Source organism: Anthonomus grandis, chromosome 7 (assembly GCF_022605725.1).
Source record: "Anthonomus grandis grandis chromosome 7, icAntGran1.3, whole genome shotgun sequence".
Taxonomy (NCBI): Eukaryota; Metazoa; Arthropoda; class Insecta; order Coleoptera; family Curculionidae; genus Anthonomus; species Anthonomus grandis.
The window spans coordinates 32,249,562-32,262,900 of record NC_065552.1 but is presented as its reverse complement, the minus strand read 5'-3'; the positions used below and the strand labels follow the sequence as shown (position 1 = coordinate 32,262,900).

The window sequence follows — 13,339 nt, the reverse complement described above, 5'->3', positions numbered from 1 at the left end:
ATGCATATACAGGTTGGCGAATAGAACACTACACATAGGCATGATAAATGGCAACGCCGCTACTCGCTTACTTTCTGGTTGATAAGCGGCACGGCGTCTGATTTGCTATTTTCGGCATTGCACACTCAAAATGCCTCATTTTGCTGTGTGATTGCATTGTTTATACCCCTTCCGAAAAAGTTCAATTGATTAAATGGTTTTATGGAGGCAATTCGGCAGTACCATGCAGAAGTGTTGGTGAGGAACTGGGTATACACCGTAAAACTCGTGACAATTGAAAAACACGCGGATACAATTGTTTTAAATATTCCAAAACTCGGGAGATGTCTCCTGAAGACCAGTGGCAAAGAATGGCATTTTGTGAAACCATGATGGAAAAGGCAAATGAAAATGAAAATTTCTTAGAAAATATTTTGTTTTCAGGTGAGTCCTCTTTTCCATTGCATTGTTCGTTACTGGTCTCAGGAAAACGAGCACAGAAGTTTTCAGTTCCGTACTCAGTACCCTCAAAAGTTAAATGTTTGGGCTAGTATTTTGGGCGACCATATTATTGGGCCGTTTTTGCGTGATGCACTTGTTTGCTCGATTACGAAGACATGGTGTATGACGATTCTTTAACCGTTTATTTATCTAAAAAAATGCTAAAATTATAAAATAGCTGTATGAGGTATTCATTAAAAAAACCATTTAGAAATCACATCATTCCTTATTTAAATGCAAGTTCTGGACTCAAAACTGGACTACCAGCAATTCTCAGACATTTATTTTCTACTAGGAAAGTTTCATATAATACTAGAAACTTTTACCTACTAACAAACCGTATATAGAGAACTTCAACTTTTGAAAAATTATTTGAATATACACTCATTTGCACGTGGAATGATTTACCTAATCACATAAAAGAATGTTTAGAAGTTTTTTATTAAATATAAAGAATCTGGGGTTTAAAAGCACAACTTGCTGCAGTTATATGATATTTGAAGAATTTACCTTTCATAGACCTGCTTAGCTGATTCGTGCTTTAAACTTATATAAAGCTAAATTATTAATATTTTAATATGTTAGTTTTAGTCTTGCCTCTTTCTTCTCCTATGGTTCTAGCTTGCCCTTGAGCTAATTCCTACACTTTACTATTAAGTATTAAGTTTCTGTAGGCCATAATGCACACATACTGTTATTTCTAATATATTGCGTTTACACGAATTGTACAACACAGGCATGGGTATCGGTTTTAAAAAATCGTTTATCCAAAAATCCATCATGTAAATAATAGTTAGTTATTGTCCTATCTTTGACAGCATATTATTTGTGTAATTTTTTGTATTTCAAAACGCTAATAAAACTGTTTTGATTCATTAAACTACAAAACATTTACTATCTTATGTCGAAGTATAATAGAAAAGCGATGCTTCTCCAGCTTCCATACACCGCACGCCACTGCTTTTTACATTTTTTATCTTAAAATAATAAATGCCCTAAAATTACCTTCAATTAAGCAAGATAATTTGAAAATGCCCCGCTATAATAACCAACGAAATTATCCCAAATAACAGGAAATAATTTTAAATGTACATAACTGGCGAGTCTCCTCCAAACAACTTCGATTTAAAAAATATCCAATAGACATGCCACAGGACGGTGGATATTGAATGAGGGTTATGGCAAAAAACTATGGTTGATGATATGGTAAAAATGGGAAGTGTTACTGATTCTAGTCTAATAATAAAATATACCACATCGAAAAGTTTGCAGTAAACAGCGATTTGGGCAAGTGTATTAAAAATATGTTCCATTTAAAACTCCAAAAATAAATTGAACAAACTGATTTGTTGAGGAATATACACTGCTTGACGCTGTTTACTTATTAGTTTGAAGGTTTTGCATTGGTTCATCAGAATTTTTAAACACACATGCCATTAGTTATAAAACTATTTAAATTTTATCTTTATTTAAAAAAAAGACCTATTTACGTGTTTAGAAGAATCTTTTAGTGATACCTTTCATTAATACAATAACTTAACTAGGTTTTTCCATCTACTGTTCTACTGAGCTAGGTTTTTATCTATCGTCTGTATGATACAGATGTTACTTTATTTAGTTCTTAATTTTCTGAATGTCAAAGCATAAAAATTGGGCAAAGTGATCTGATAACGACGTTTGAAACTAGGAAATTGACAATACAAGATTGTGAGTGTCGTGTATTTGGCTCTCTAATGATATGACATAGATTAAAGGTAAAGTAGTTATTAAGATCTGGGTCCACAAATTACCCGTTAGATAGTAATTATGGACTCAAGCATTTAGAGTTTTGATATAATTTTATCTTAGAACATTGAATGCCTAGAATAAGCCTAGCTGCAAACCATAGGCGAGGTTGTTTGAATTCACCATCTCACAGACGATGATGTCAAATCGATTTTCCAATTTTTCATACAATATATATTTTTCTTAACCCTTTGTGTACTAGTGGTGCCTTATTGGGACCACATTTCAAACGCTGTTGTATAGCAGCCTAGTAGTCGCATGCCGGGACCATATACCACCTCCCCACTCTATTTCAAATGCCGCGCGATCTGTTTATTTGTTTGTCGGTGTTTTGTGATAAGTTGTCTGTCAGTCTCGCATGACTCTTTTTACACGTGATTACTTATGCATGAGTTTTAAAGAAAAAACATCATGTCACGTAAGTTTTTCATTTTATTCTTTTAAATATTAGTTTTAGTGTAGGTTTTTGTGAAAATAATTATGGTTTTTTTATTATAGAAGTATCATTTCTTATTAAAATGAATGTGGTTCCATTTGTGTCCACTAGGCCATAATAATATATCAATTGGGTACTTTTCTTATTTTTAGGAAATTATTATTTGAATTTGGGAAACCTGACCTCTGACTTGGCATTTACTATGTTGGATGAGATCCCGTCCGATTCGGGTTCCATCACATCAGAGGCACACTCACAGGATGAAATCGATGCAGTTGACGCAGATAAGTTGAATCCAATTCAAGAAGACTTGCTAGAAAATATGCTTGACTTGCCATTGCCAACCAACGGAGAAAGTTTGGACTATGACAGTGAGGATGAACTTCCTTTATCAACATTTATACACCAGTGGACTAGTAATTCAGAACAGGCTAATATCCCGTGGACCAAATATCCCCGAAGATGCAGAATCGCCTATTGATATATTTTTCTATTTGTTTATAAAAGAGCTTATAGAAAAAAATTGCATTTGAAACAAATTTATACGCAACACTGGTGACTAATAATAACCGTTTTATTTCTACAACTTTTGAAGAAATTAAGTGTTTTCTGGGGATAAATTTGATGATGGGACTAACAAAGAAACCCAGTTACAAGGACTATTGGTCTTCAAAAATGCAAATGAGAGATCCTTTTATGTCGTCGGCTATGTCACGTGACCGATTTAGTTGGCTTCTCGGACACCTCCACATGAATGATAATTCCATTCAACCAAGAAAAAAAAAACGAACCTGGGTATGATAAGCTGTACAAAATTAGACCTTTACTAGAAACATTGTCGCATACAAATTTAAAGGACGGATTAGTTTTCGCCAATACTTACCAATGAAACCTATAAAGCGAGGATACAAAATTTGGATAAGAGCCGATCAATCGGCTTTTGTGTCACAATTCCAAGTTTATACTGGTAAAATTGATACCGTTGAGAGGAATCTAGGCTCAAGAGTTGTCAAAGACTTGACCCGTTCTTTGATAGGAAACTATCACAGGATTTTTTTCACAATTATGTTAATGATATCCAACTACAAAAAGATTTACTCAGGGATAAGATTTACGCCTGCGGGACCATTAGAAAGGGAAGAAAACTGGAACCAAAAGATTTAAAAAAAGACAAGGTTATGAAGAGAGGAGATTCGGATTGGAGAATTACAAACGAGGGCATAGTCTATCTCAAATGGATGGATTCAAAATCAGTAAGATTTTTAAGTAATTTTCATAATCCCGACCATGTTACCACTATTTCAAGAAAACAAAAAGATGGGACCTCGAAAGAATTTTCCTGTTTACAATTAGTTAAAGATTATAACGTACATATGAATGATGTTGATAAATCAGATATGCATATTGCTACGTATAGAATTGACCGCAAGTCTAGAAAGTGGTGGCACCGTCTTTTTTGGCACTTTTTAGACCTTACCACTGTCAATGCATACATTATTTTTAAAAATCGTGCGCCTTTGTGCAAATCTATTACTTTAAAAGATTTTCGCTTTGCTGTGGCTTGTGGCCTTATAGGAGCAGATCCAGAAACTCCACAAAGAGGCAGAAGAAGTTCAGATCCACCCATAAATAAATTTAAAGTAATAGTGCCGTCAGAGGTAAGATACGACAAATTTGCACATTTACCCGTTCATGGTAAGAAGGTTCGTTGTGCACATTGCAGTACTAGGTCAAAACCACATCGTACTAGGTGGTTTTGCAGTACGTGTCAAGTTGGACTTTGTTTGTCTGATAAATCCAATTGTTTTTACGCATTTCATAAAAAATAATGCATTCATGTACATTCCTAGTGGTTCCATAGTGGAACCACATCTTTTTCTCTTCTCTATGTAATAAAACTTATTTTTTGAGTCATAATTTCATTTTATTTATCCCTTTAAATAGTATTTCCTAAAAAAACTTTAAAATATTACTTTCAAAAAAACACGAAATAATTCAGGCCACAAAGGGTCCACTGAATATTTTTTTAATGTGTCGTATTTTGTAACAGCTAAGAAATTTCTCCCCCTAAAAAATAATGTCCTCCCCCTAATGAATTCGATATGGATATTGTAATCCAGAAAGATGGAGCTCCATCACACTATTCCAGACAACTTCGGAACTATTTAGATAACAATTTCCCCGGTCGTTGAATTGGCCATCGAGGACCTGTGGAATGGCCAGCTCGCTTGCCAGATTTGACACCTCTAGACTTTTTTTTATGGGGCTATTTGAAGCAAAAGGTGTACGAAACTGAATCTGCTTTAGTATTGGATTTACGACAGAGAATAACGAATCGTAGAAATAGCGATGTTGAGTGTTAAGAAAATTAGAGTGTATTTGAAAACGTTCGGTGTGAAATTTCGGACCGACTGTTCTTGTGTCAAGAAGTTCAAGGCAACCATTTCCAGCATCTTCTCAATGTATTTATTCCATATATCAAGTTAAATGTTAATGTATTCAGGTAATTATTAAATGTACCACAATTTCGTAGAGTAATGATAATGAATAGTAACATAATGAATTTATTCTAGAGTTATAAAGTACTCTAATAAAAGAGGGACATTAAAGAGAAGCACTGTATAATTTGAGACTAATCAACAAACTTTTCAGAATAACAAAATATTCTTAACAAGAAAACTAAAAAAAAACCAATGTGGCAACGCAGAATATAACCCCATATGTTTACAATGCAAGTATCCAATGTCGCCACTTTGTGTTTTTTTTCCAGATATTTTCGCATGTGCGTGAAGCTAGTGCTTCGGCAACCAAAATAGAGAACGCAGCATATGTCGTTTGAAAGCAACCTATTTATAGTGCGCATCAGCTGTTATTTAATCCATATATGATATCCGTATCTCCTATAATTCCCAAGGAATTTTAATATTTTTTGTCCAAATATTAACAATGAATAACTAAATCGATTAAACAGTCAAAAGAAATCAGAGAAACTCTCTGTTTGTTTGAACACATGTATCTCATTCTTCTTCTTTTTCAGAAATTGGTTGTCAAAACCTCATCCAATTAAATAAATGTTTAGAGAAAAAATTTTAGGTCGATCCTTTTTCCCCTTACGCTTTTTTTTGTTTATTGCGTTGGCGTAAAACGCTAAGTTTAGAATTATAGTTTTATTAAGTGAAGTGAGAATGAACACAAATGTTTTTAAAATTTTAATAAGAAAGTTAAGGATTAATGTACAATAAATATAAAAATTCTTTTAGAACTCACTCGTCAATGGACATCAATACATGAAAGTTTTTTCCTTGGAGCCACATAGCTGCTACACTCTAGGTGCAATACATTTAGAAACATGATACTAATTGATACATTTAAAATAATTTTAAAATAATAAAAATCTCGTAAACTCGCACACCAATATCAGTTAAAGTCACATAGTTTCAAACTTAGGAACGTTAAAATTATTGCATATGATAATCACAGTTTCAAACTTCAACAGTGAACTTAGCATTAATGAATTACAGGCAACTGTAAATTAGTATTGTATTATGAAAATGAGAGATACAGCGAATTTGTAATATGGTGAGCATTGGTTAATGAGACGATTTTTAATGAATGTTTTATTAATTAAAGAGAAGAGATTTGTTTGTCAAGATGTTCAGTGAAATCTATTCAGATTCTATATAAAATCAAAGGAAATTAAAAATCGAAAATTTAAATTTTTTAACATCTAAAAACTCAACAATTTTTTACCAAAAAATTATTGAGTTGTTTGTTTACTCAATTACCGAATTCAGTTTGCAACCATCTCAAATCCTTCAGGAGTCTTGGGAGCCTTTTTCATTTCTTTAACATTCGACTTTTTAATTAATTTTCACAAAAAACTCTTAGTTTGTATCGATTTAGTTATTCATTGTTAATATTTAAACAACAAAATTATTAAAATTCTTTAAAAATTTCAGGAGATACGGACATTATATCGATTAAATAACAGCAGGCGCGGACTATAAATAGGTTGCTCGCAAACGACATATGTTGCGTTCTCGATTTTGGTTACTAGATGTATACTGGACACTAGTTTCTCACACATTAATTTTGAGGCGTTTACTGGTTACCAAAAATTTGCCAGATTATAACTTAATATACTTAATTACACTATTTTATTAATATTTTCCTAAAATAAATTAAGGGAAAAAGCTTAATTTTGGTATCCAATACTCAATAGATACTCAATGCCCAATATATGTGACCCACTTCAGACTTCTTTATCATTTTTCAGTAAATTTTTTTAAATGTTATTAGGTACTGCAGTATAAACACACATCTGCTATATCAGGTATCGCATAAAGTATCAATTTCCAATTCTAATAATAAATTTAAAACAACAAGGTCGATATGAATGGCTTCAATAATCGCAAATAATTAACATAAAAAGTGATTTATATATTCGAGTAGGTCAATGCAAAACCTCCAAACATAACGACAAAAACCTTACAGGAATCACACCCACATTGTCCCATTCCAAACGTAAAAAAGAGGAAAACAATCAAACTAAGAAGTCTTACCAGCGATGGCCTCCAGGCACTTAATGAAGGTTTCCATGTTTCTTTCACAGGTCGCCTCATTAAGATAAAAATAGGTACGAGCTGATTGGACCTTGTACCGTCTGTCGGCAAAAGTCTTGTCCACGTGGTACTGCTTTAAGGAGCCGTCATCCAGCGTATCGCCCGCAGCTGGTACAGAAGCCCTAGCATAAAGAGATTTTGATAAATTAATGGTTTTCTATTTTGGTAGTATTGTAAATCGTATATTAATGTTACCAATGTGAAGAAGCGAATAAAAAGGCGATTTGAATAAGCTTAGCGATTCGTTGAATGTGGTAAAAATATAATTTTTATCAATTATACATTTAAAATCAACATATGCCTAAAAGAACACTAACCAACTCTGCACGAGTCTGAATTTTTAGTTACTACATTGCATCTAACCAAAAGATTTTTACTTCGTTAATTGCTTTGAGGTTTGGCTCCAAAAATGCGATACGATCAGCTAATAAATGAGCTACGACCTCGCGGATGGTCTCGTTGAATTCAGAATGACAAAACTAAGACAAAACCGTTGGAATTTTCCCGATAGTGGCCATAGAAGTCGAGATATTGACCTCCAAAGTTTGGGACACCAAAAATTGATTTTTTTTGCACCATCGTCTTGCTCTTATCACCCACATCACGAAAATACCGGGTTGTAATGGGATTCGAGAGAAAGTATCTTTAAACCAATGTATTTTGCCTACTGTAATACCCATTATTACATACAGAACTATACAGTGCTTTTCTTTAATGTCCCCTCCCCCTGTCTTTATTTTTTGAACGAATCAATTTAAAATATTGAGTTTAGTTAGTTATTAAAATAGAGCAAAATTGACAGAAAATTTCAAGATGAAAAATTAAATGGAAAGGGTGGTCTTGTGGCACATCATTTTGAAGCTCCTGACGAGTACTTTATAACCCTAGACTATAAATTCAATATCTTTACCGACGACAAAATGATGGTAAATTGAGAACATGCTGGAAATGGTTGGCTTGAACTTCATGACACAAGGTCGCTCCGAAATTTCACACCGAACATTTTCAAATACACTAACATCGATATTTCTACAAATATTCGTTATTGTCTGCCGTAAATCCAATACTGAAGTAGGTTCTGTTTCGTACACCTTTTGCTTCAAATAACCCCCATAAAAAAAAGTCTAGAGGTGTTAAATCTGGCGAGCGAGCTGGCCATTCCACAGGCCCTCGACGGCCAATCCAACGACCGGGGAAATTGTTATCTAAATAGTTCCGAATTTGTCTGGAGTAGTGTGGTGGAGCTCTCTATCTTCCTGGAATACAATGTCCATATCGAATTCATTAGGATTCGTTTCGACAATTTCGGTGATGAAAAGAGTCAATAGTATTTTCCAGCATTTTCAAATACAGTTCCCCTGTTAAATTTTGTTCGCTGAATAGAGGTCCCACAATATGGTTTCCTAATATCCCCGCCCAAACGTTTATTTTTTCTGGATATTGAGTATAAGTTTCCCGGAAGACGTGAGGATTAGTGTCACTCCAATAACGATTACAATAACAATTTTGTCTATGTACATTACTGTTAAAATATGTACATTCATTATTAAAACAAATATTATGGAGATAGGTAGGATGCCATGCAATAGTTTCCGTTATAGTTTCGCAGAATTCTGTTCTTCGATCAGGGTCGTCTTCAGTTAACTGGTGTACCATTTGGATTTTGTACGGATGATACTTGAGTAAATTGAGATACGAGTCAAATATTTTACAAATAGGACGATTAGGAAAACGATCGTTGAAAATCCTTTTTCGTTACGCGTAATTTACGCGTCGCACCGTAAATAAAAATCGCTTCGATTTTTTTCTTCCAATGGACGAGAATTGACCATTTTAAACTACTACCACTAAACACGAAAACTAAATAAGAATATTTTAACTGCACAATGATATTTATTTTCGTACTGATATTTTTGTCACTGTCTGAAATTATTACTGTGGATACGGCACAGAATAACAATCATTTGTAGAGATATGCATGTCGGTGTTTTGGTATTCAGGTAATTATTAAATGTACCACCATTTTGTAGTAGGTAAGTTATTGAATTTATATTCTAGGGTTATAAAGTACTCGTCAGGAGCTTCAAAACACACACATTCAAGATGGCACCCAGCAGCCATCTTGAAATTTTCATCTGTCAATTTTGCTTTAAAACATAGTATTCATTCATCAATTGCATTACCTCAAGTTTCAATATTTTGAATTGATTCGTTTAATAAATAAAGAGGAGAGAGGGGGAAATTAAAGAAAAGCACTGTATAATACAGATAAACCGTTTATATGAATTTTAAGACGGTTTTGATGTGTTGAAACCAATTTATTGATTTAAAGATGTTTTGTATTTTATTGTTGGGAAAACGACAACCTTGCTTTACCTTTAAAGATAATATAATTGGAGAAAAAATCAATTAAAAAAGCAATAAAATCTTCGTAATAAAAGGTTTTCAAAGTGTGATACAGATAAATGCAGACTAAAAGAAGATCAGAGGCAAAATATAATCAGAGAAATGAGGGTCTATGAATTTTTTCAAAATAAACTGATTTGATCCAGCCGACAACCCGGAAGAAAACCCTGGAAAGAAAATTGCAAATACAGATAAAAAAATTGAAATTAATCCCAAAACAGAAAAAATTCAGGAAATTATATTACATCAACCGATTGCCGACGATAAACAAACTCAATAAATAGGGCAGAGGTGCATCCAAATAAATTTACCAGTGGCAAAACATATTGAGAAAAGAAAAATTGAAACTACTATTGGTGTTTTGTTAGATAAAGCAAAACGTTGGTTACTTTGGGTTGGTTCACTGAGGCATGTAAACGAACACAAAATATACGACAGAGTTAACTCAAATAGCTATTTGACAAACAGATGACTGTTACTTACTCAACTTCTCGTTTCTCGGCCTCCTCTTGTGAGATATCTTCCTCCACTGAATAATCAAGAATCGGCTTCACTCCGAAGGATCGCAATCGCTCCAACTTCGGTCGGATCTTGAACTCATCTTCGCCTGCCACGAAATGCCCGTAAAATGTCGCTTTCATTAGGGCTATAAACAGTTTTTCTCCCAAAATGCCTCTACATAGTTTCATGAGCTGGAAACAAAAATTGATTTAAGAAACCATAATACGATGATCAAAGATAACTTTTAAATAAATGTTTTAGAGTCTAGTTATTAAGGGAAATTTCGGGGGATAGGGAATTTGATTGAAGAGTAATGTAATTAAGGTACTGAAATCAGCTCATATTACCATTTACGTTGATTTGAATAAATTATTAAACTGCTAGTGAACTTGTCACACTATAATAACATATTTAAATTTGAACACAAATATCTTAAAAAAGAATATCATCAATACCAGATCTAAGTCATATATAAGTGCATGTAGTGGAATATTGGGGAAACATTACAAAAACAATAAAATGTTGAAAATTGGCAATAGAAATCAATATAATCAGTATATCATAAAGGAGTATAATAGAAATATTCATTGTAATAAGGATTCTATGTTTTGTCATCAGTATCGGCAACCGAATTGGAATGATGGACCACCGCCTCACTTTAGCAGAAATGGTAGAGAATGTTTGACTAATACTTACCCTAATCGGTGGATTGGTCGTCGAGGGCCTACCGAGTGGCCAGCCAGATCGCCCGATCTTACAGTTCTGAACGTTTTTTTATGGAGCTACTTAAAACAAAAAATCTACGTCACCCAGCCAAAATCTATCTTGGATGTACATCAAAGAATAGTTGATGCATGTCGTAATATTGCAGTTGCCACTTGATTATTTTATAGTGTCTTGAAGTTATTAGTGCACATTTTTAACATCTTTTGTAGTTTTATATTGAGCACTTAAATTCAGTGGAAATTGCTCTGAAGAGAATAGTTAAACTCATTCCTAATTTAAATCCCTGGTTTTCCTCAACAGAACTTCCTCTTGTGCAGAGCACATTTAGCCACAATTTCCAACCGAAACAACGGTATTTATGGTGTATAATTGCTGCTAGTCTTTTAATTGTGGTAACTTTTACCGTAGGGGTTGCGTGGCACATTGGAAGTAAACTACGAAAAAAATTAATGACAACTTCCCTTTTCCAAGTTTCAAGTTTAAAATTGAATGCCTTGAGAATTGTTTTTACAAGCAAAACATTTATGATTCAGATCATCAATTGACTGATTATCATAATGGCATATTTTTGTGTCTCTTATGTTTATTTTATATAGGTGTTGATTGAAATGACCATATTCTACTAAGAATCTAAAATAGGATATTGACAAGTATCTTGGAAAATTATGGCAAAGGACTAAAGTGTTTTTATCCAGCCTTTTTTTAATCAAAGTGTATGTATTTTTTGTGCTTGATACATGGTTTTCTTTGGTTTAAATTATGTTCATTAACTAGAGTTGGTATGACTGATTTAGAGTCCAACAGAATTAAAGTATTATTTACATACTCTAAAGCCTTTAATATAGTCAATGCTTCTGCCGTGAAAATAGAAGCATTTTCTTCACATTTATTAGCACAACACGGTTCTTATCTACGATTTTCTGGTATGTCGGTATGCCGACGCTGCAGATTCGGTTGTTTTATAAAAATGTATAGTCAGTCGGACCGCGATCAGTTTGACCAACATATTTTTTTAAATTTGTTAATTAATATACCAGTTTATTGAAAATAGTGTGTTTTTCTGGGTGAAAATAAATTAAATCTTACATATTTAAAACCCATATGAATCTTTAATTTGGGAATAATAAATGCACATCATGCGCCCTCTGAGTAAACTGTAAATACTTTGGAATATAGTTTTATTTGCCATAATGCAATCTGTAAAGTTGGGTATTAAAATACCTGGTTCAGAATAATTAATTCAAAACCAATGTCCAGATAAGACAAAACCAGGAACGTAACACCTGGTGTCAGTTATCAAATGATCACGCATTTAGGAAATTTCTAGTTACTTCACATCTCGAAATGGACATTGAGATGACAACGTTTGAGCTACTATTATAATGCATTTTAAAAATCCTTCAAACCCCTAATTAATCTGTTTCTGTAAGATTAAAAAACTCAAGTGTTAAGTTTATTTAAATGCTAAATAAGAGTATAAATCAATATACATAGGTACGAGCAAATTAATCTGAGGGATTCAAGCATCTTGCTTGCTAAGTGCTTAGAAAGCCATTAACGAGTCTGGGTGCAATTATATCTTGGGGGATATTCCATACATCGATAACAGCTACAATAAATGTTTGTGGATTATTTCGACTGATACTTAATCCCAGACATGCTGTATCGGATTTAGGTCAGGCGACATCGCGATCGATTTTAATCTGGTAATATTTTGGTGTTTCAGGGTATGTGCATTAATGCAGCTCTGTTATCAAATATTTCAACTGAAATATATAGACTTTTAAACAGTGATTTTTTTTATTTATTAAGTAATCTCGTAGAAAGTTGGTTGGAACGTTGGTAGGAACTTGGATATATAGAACTCTGAGAGAGGTCATCTCGTATGAAAGTAGGTTCAAGAAATAAATTAGAGCATGCGCTTTTCGACTAATAAACAATTATTATTATGTACTCTTTGTTGAATCTAATTATTACTAAGGAATTTCCCACAATCCGAAATAAAATTCTAAATCAAGATTAAAATTGGTGTACCATATACATTATTAATAACCACGTGAATCTGGTTATCGCTTGATGACTTATATGCGTTGTAACCTTCACTGCTAGACAGGCTGGTAAAACATTAATAGGCGAACTCTCGTAGATTATTTCTATCGCGAAATTTTTACGCGAAATACGCTTGGCATCTAAAAAAGAATATGTAAATAGAAACCAATTTTTTTTCGCCGACCGTCTTATTTTAACGGTTCAAATTATGCTATAAATGAGTAACCGGTTTTGACCGGATTTAATTAGAATAGCACGTTTCCAAAAGAAAACCGACTTGAGTGATAATCATCATAGAGAAGAATCTTAAATTTTTTCGAGTTAATACCATATA

General features: G+C 33.3%; 1 protein-coding gene across 2 annotated transcripts in view; it reads right to left on the bottom strand.

Annotated features, from left to right (window-relative positions):
* LOC126738203 (proline dehydrogenase 1, mitochondrial) overlaps positions 1-13,339 on the bottom strand; it is a 65,494-nt gene that overhangs the window by 22,990 nt on the left and 29,165 nt on the right. For both annotated transcript variants that reach the window (XM_050443412.1, XM_050443413.1), the window contains exons 2-3: positions 10,213-10,421; positions 7,264-7,445 (exon numbers count right to left, since the gene is read on the bottom strand). In XM_050443412.1, coding sequence (XP_050299369.1) covers positions 7,264-7,445; positions 10,213-10,421 — 391 coding nt within the window. The remainder of the gene's footprint in view (positions 1-7,263; positions 7,446-10,212; positions 10,422-13,339) is intronic.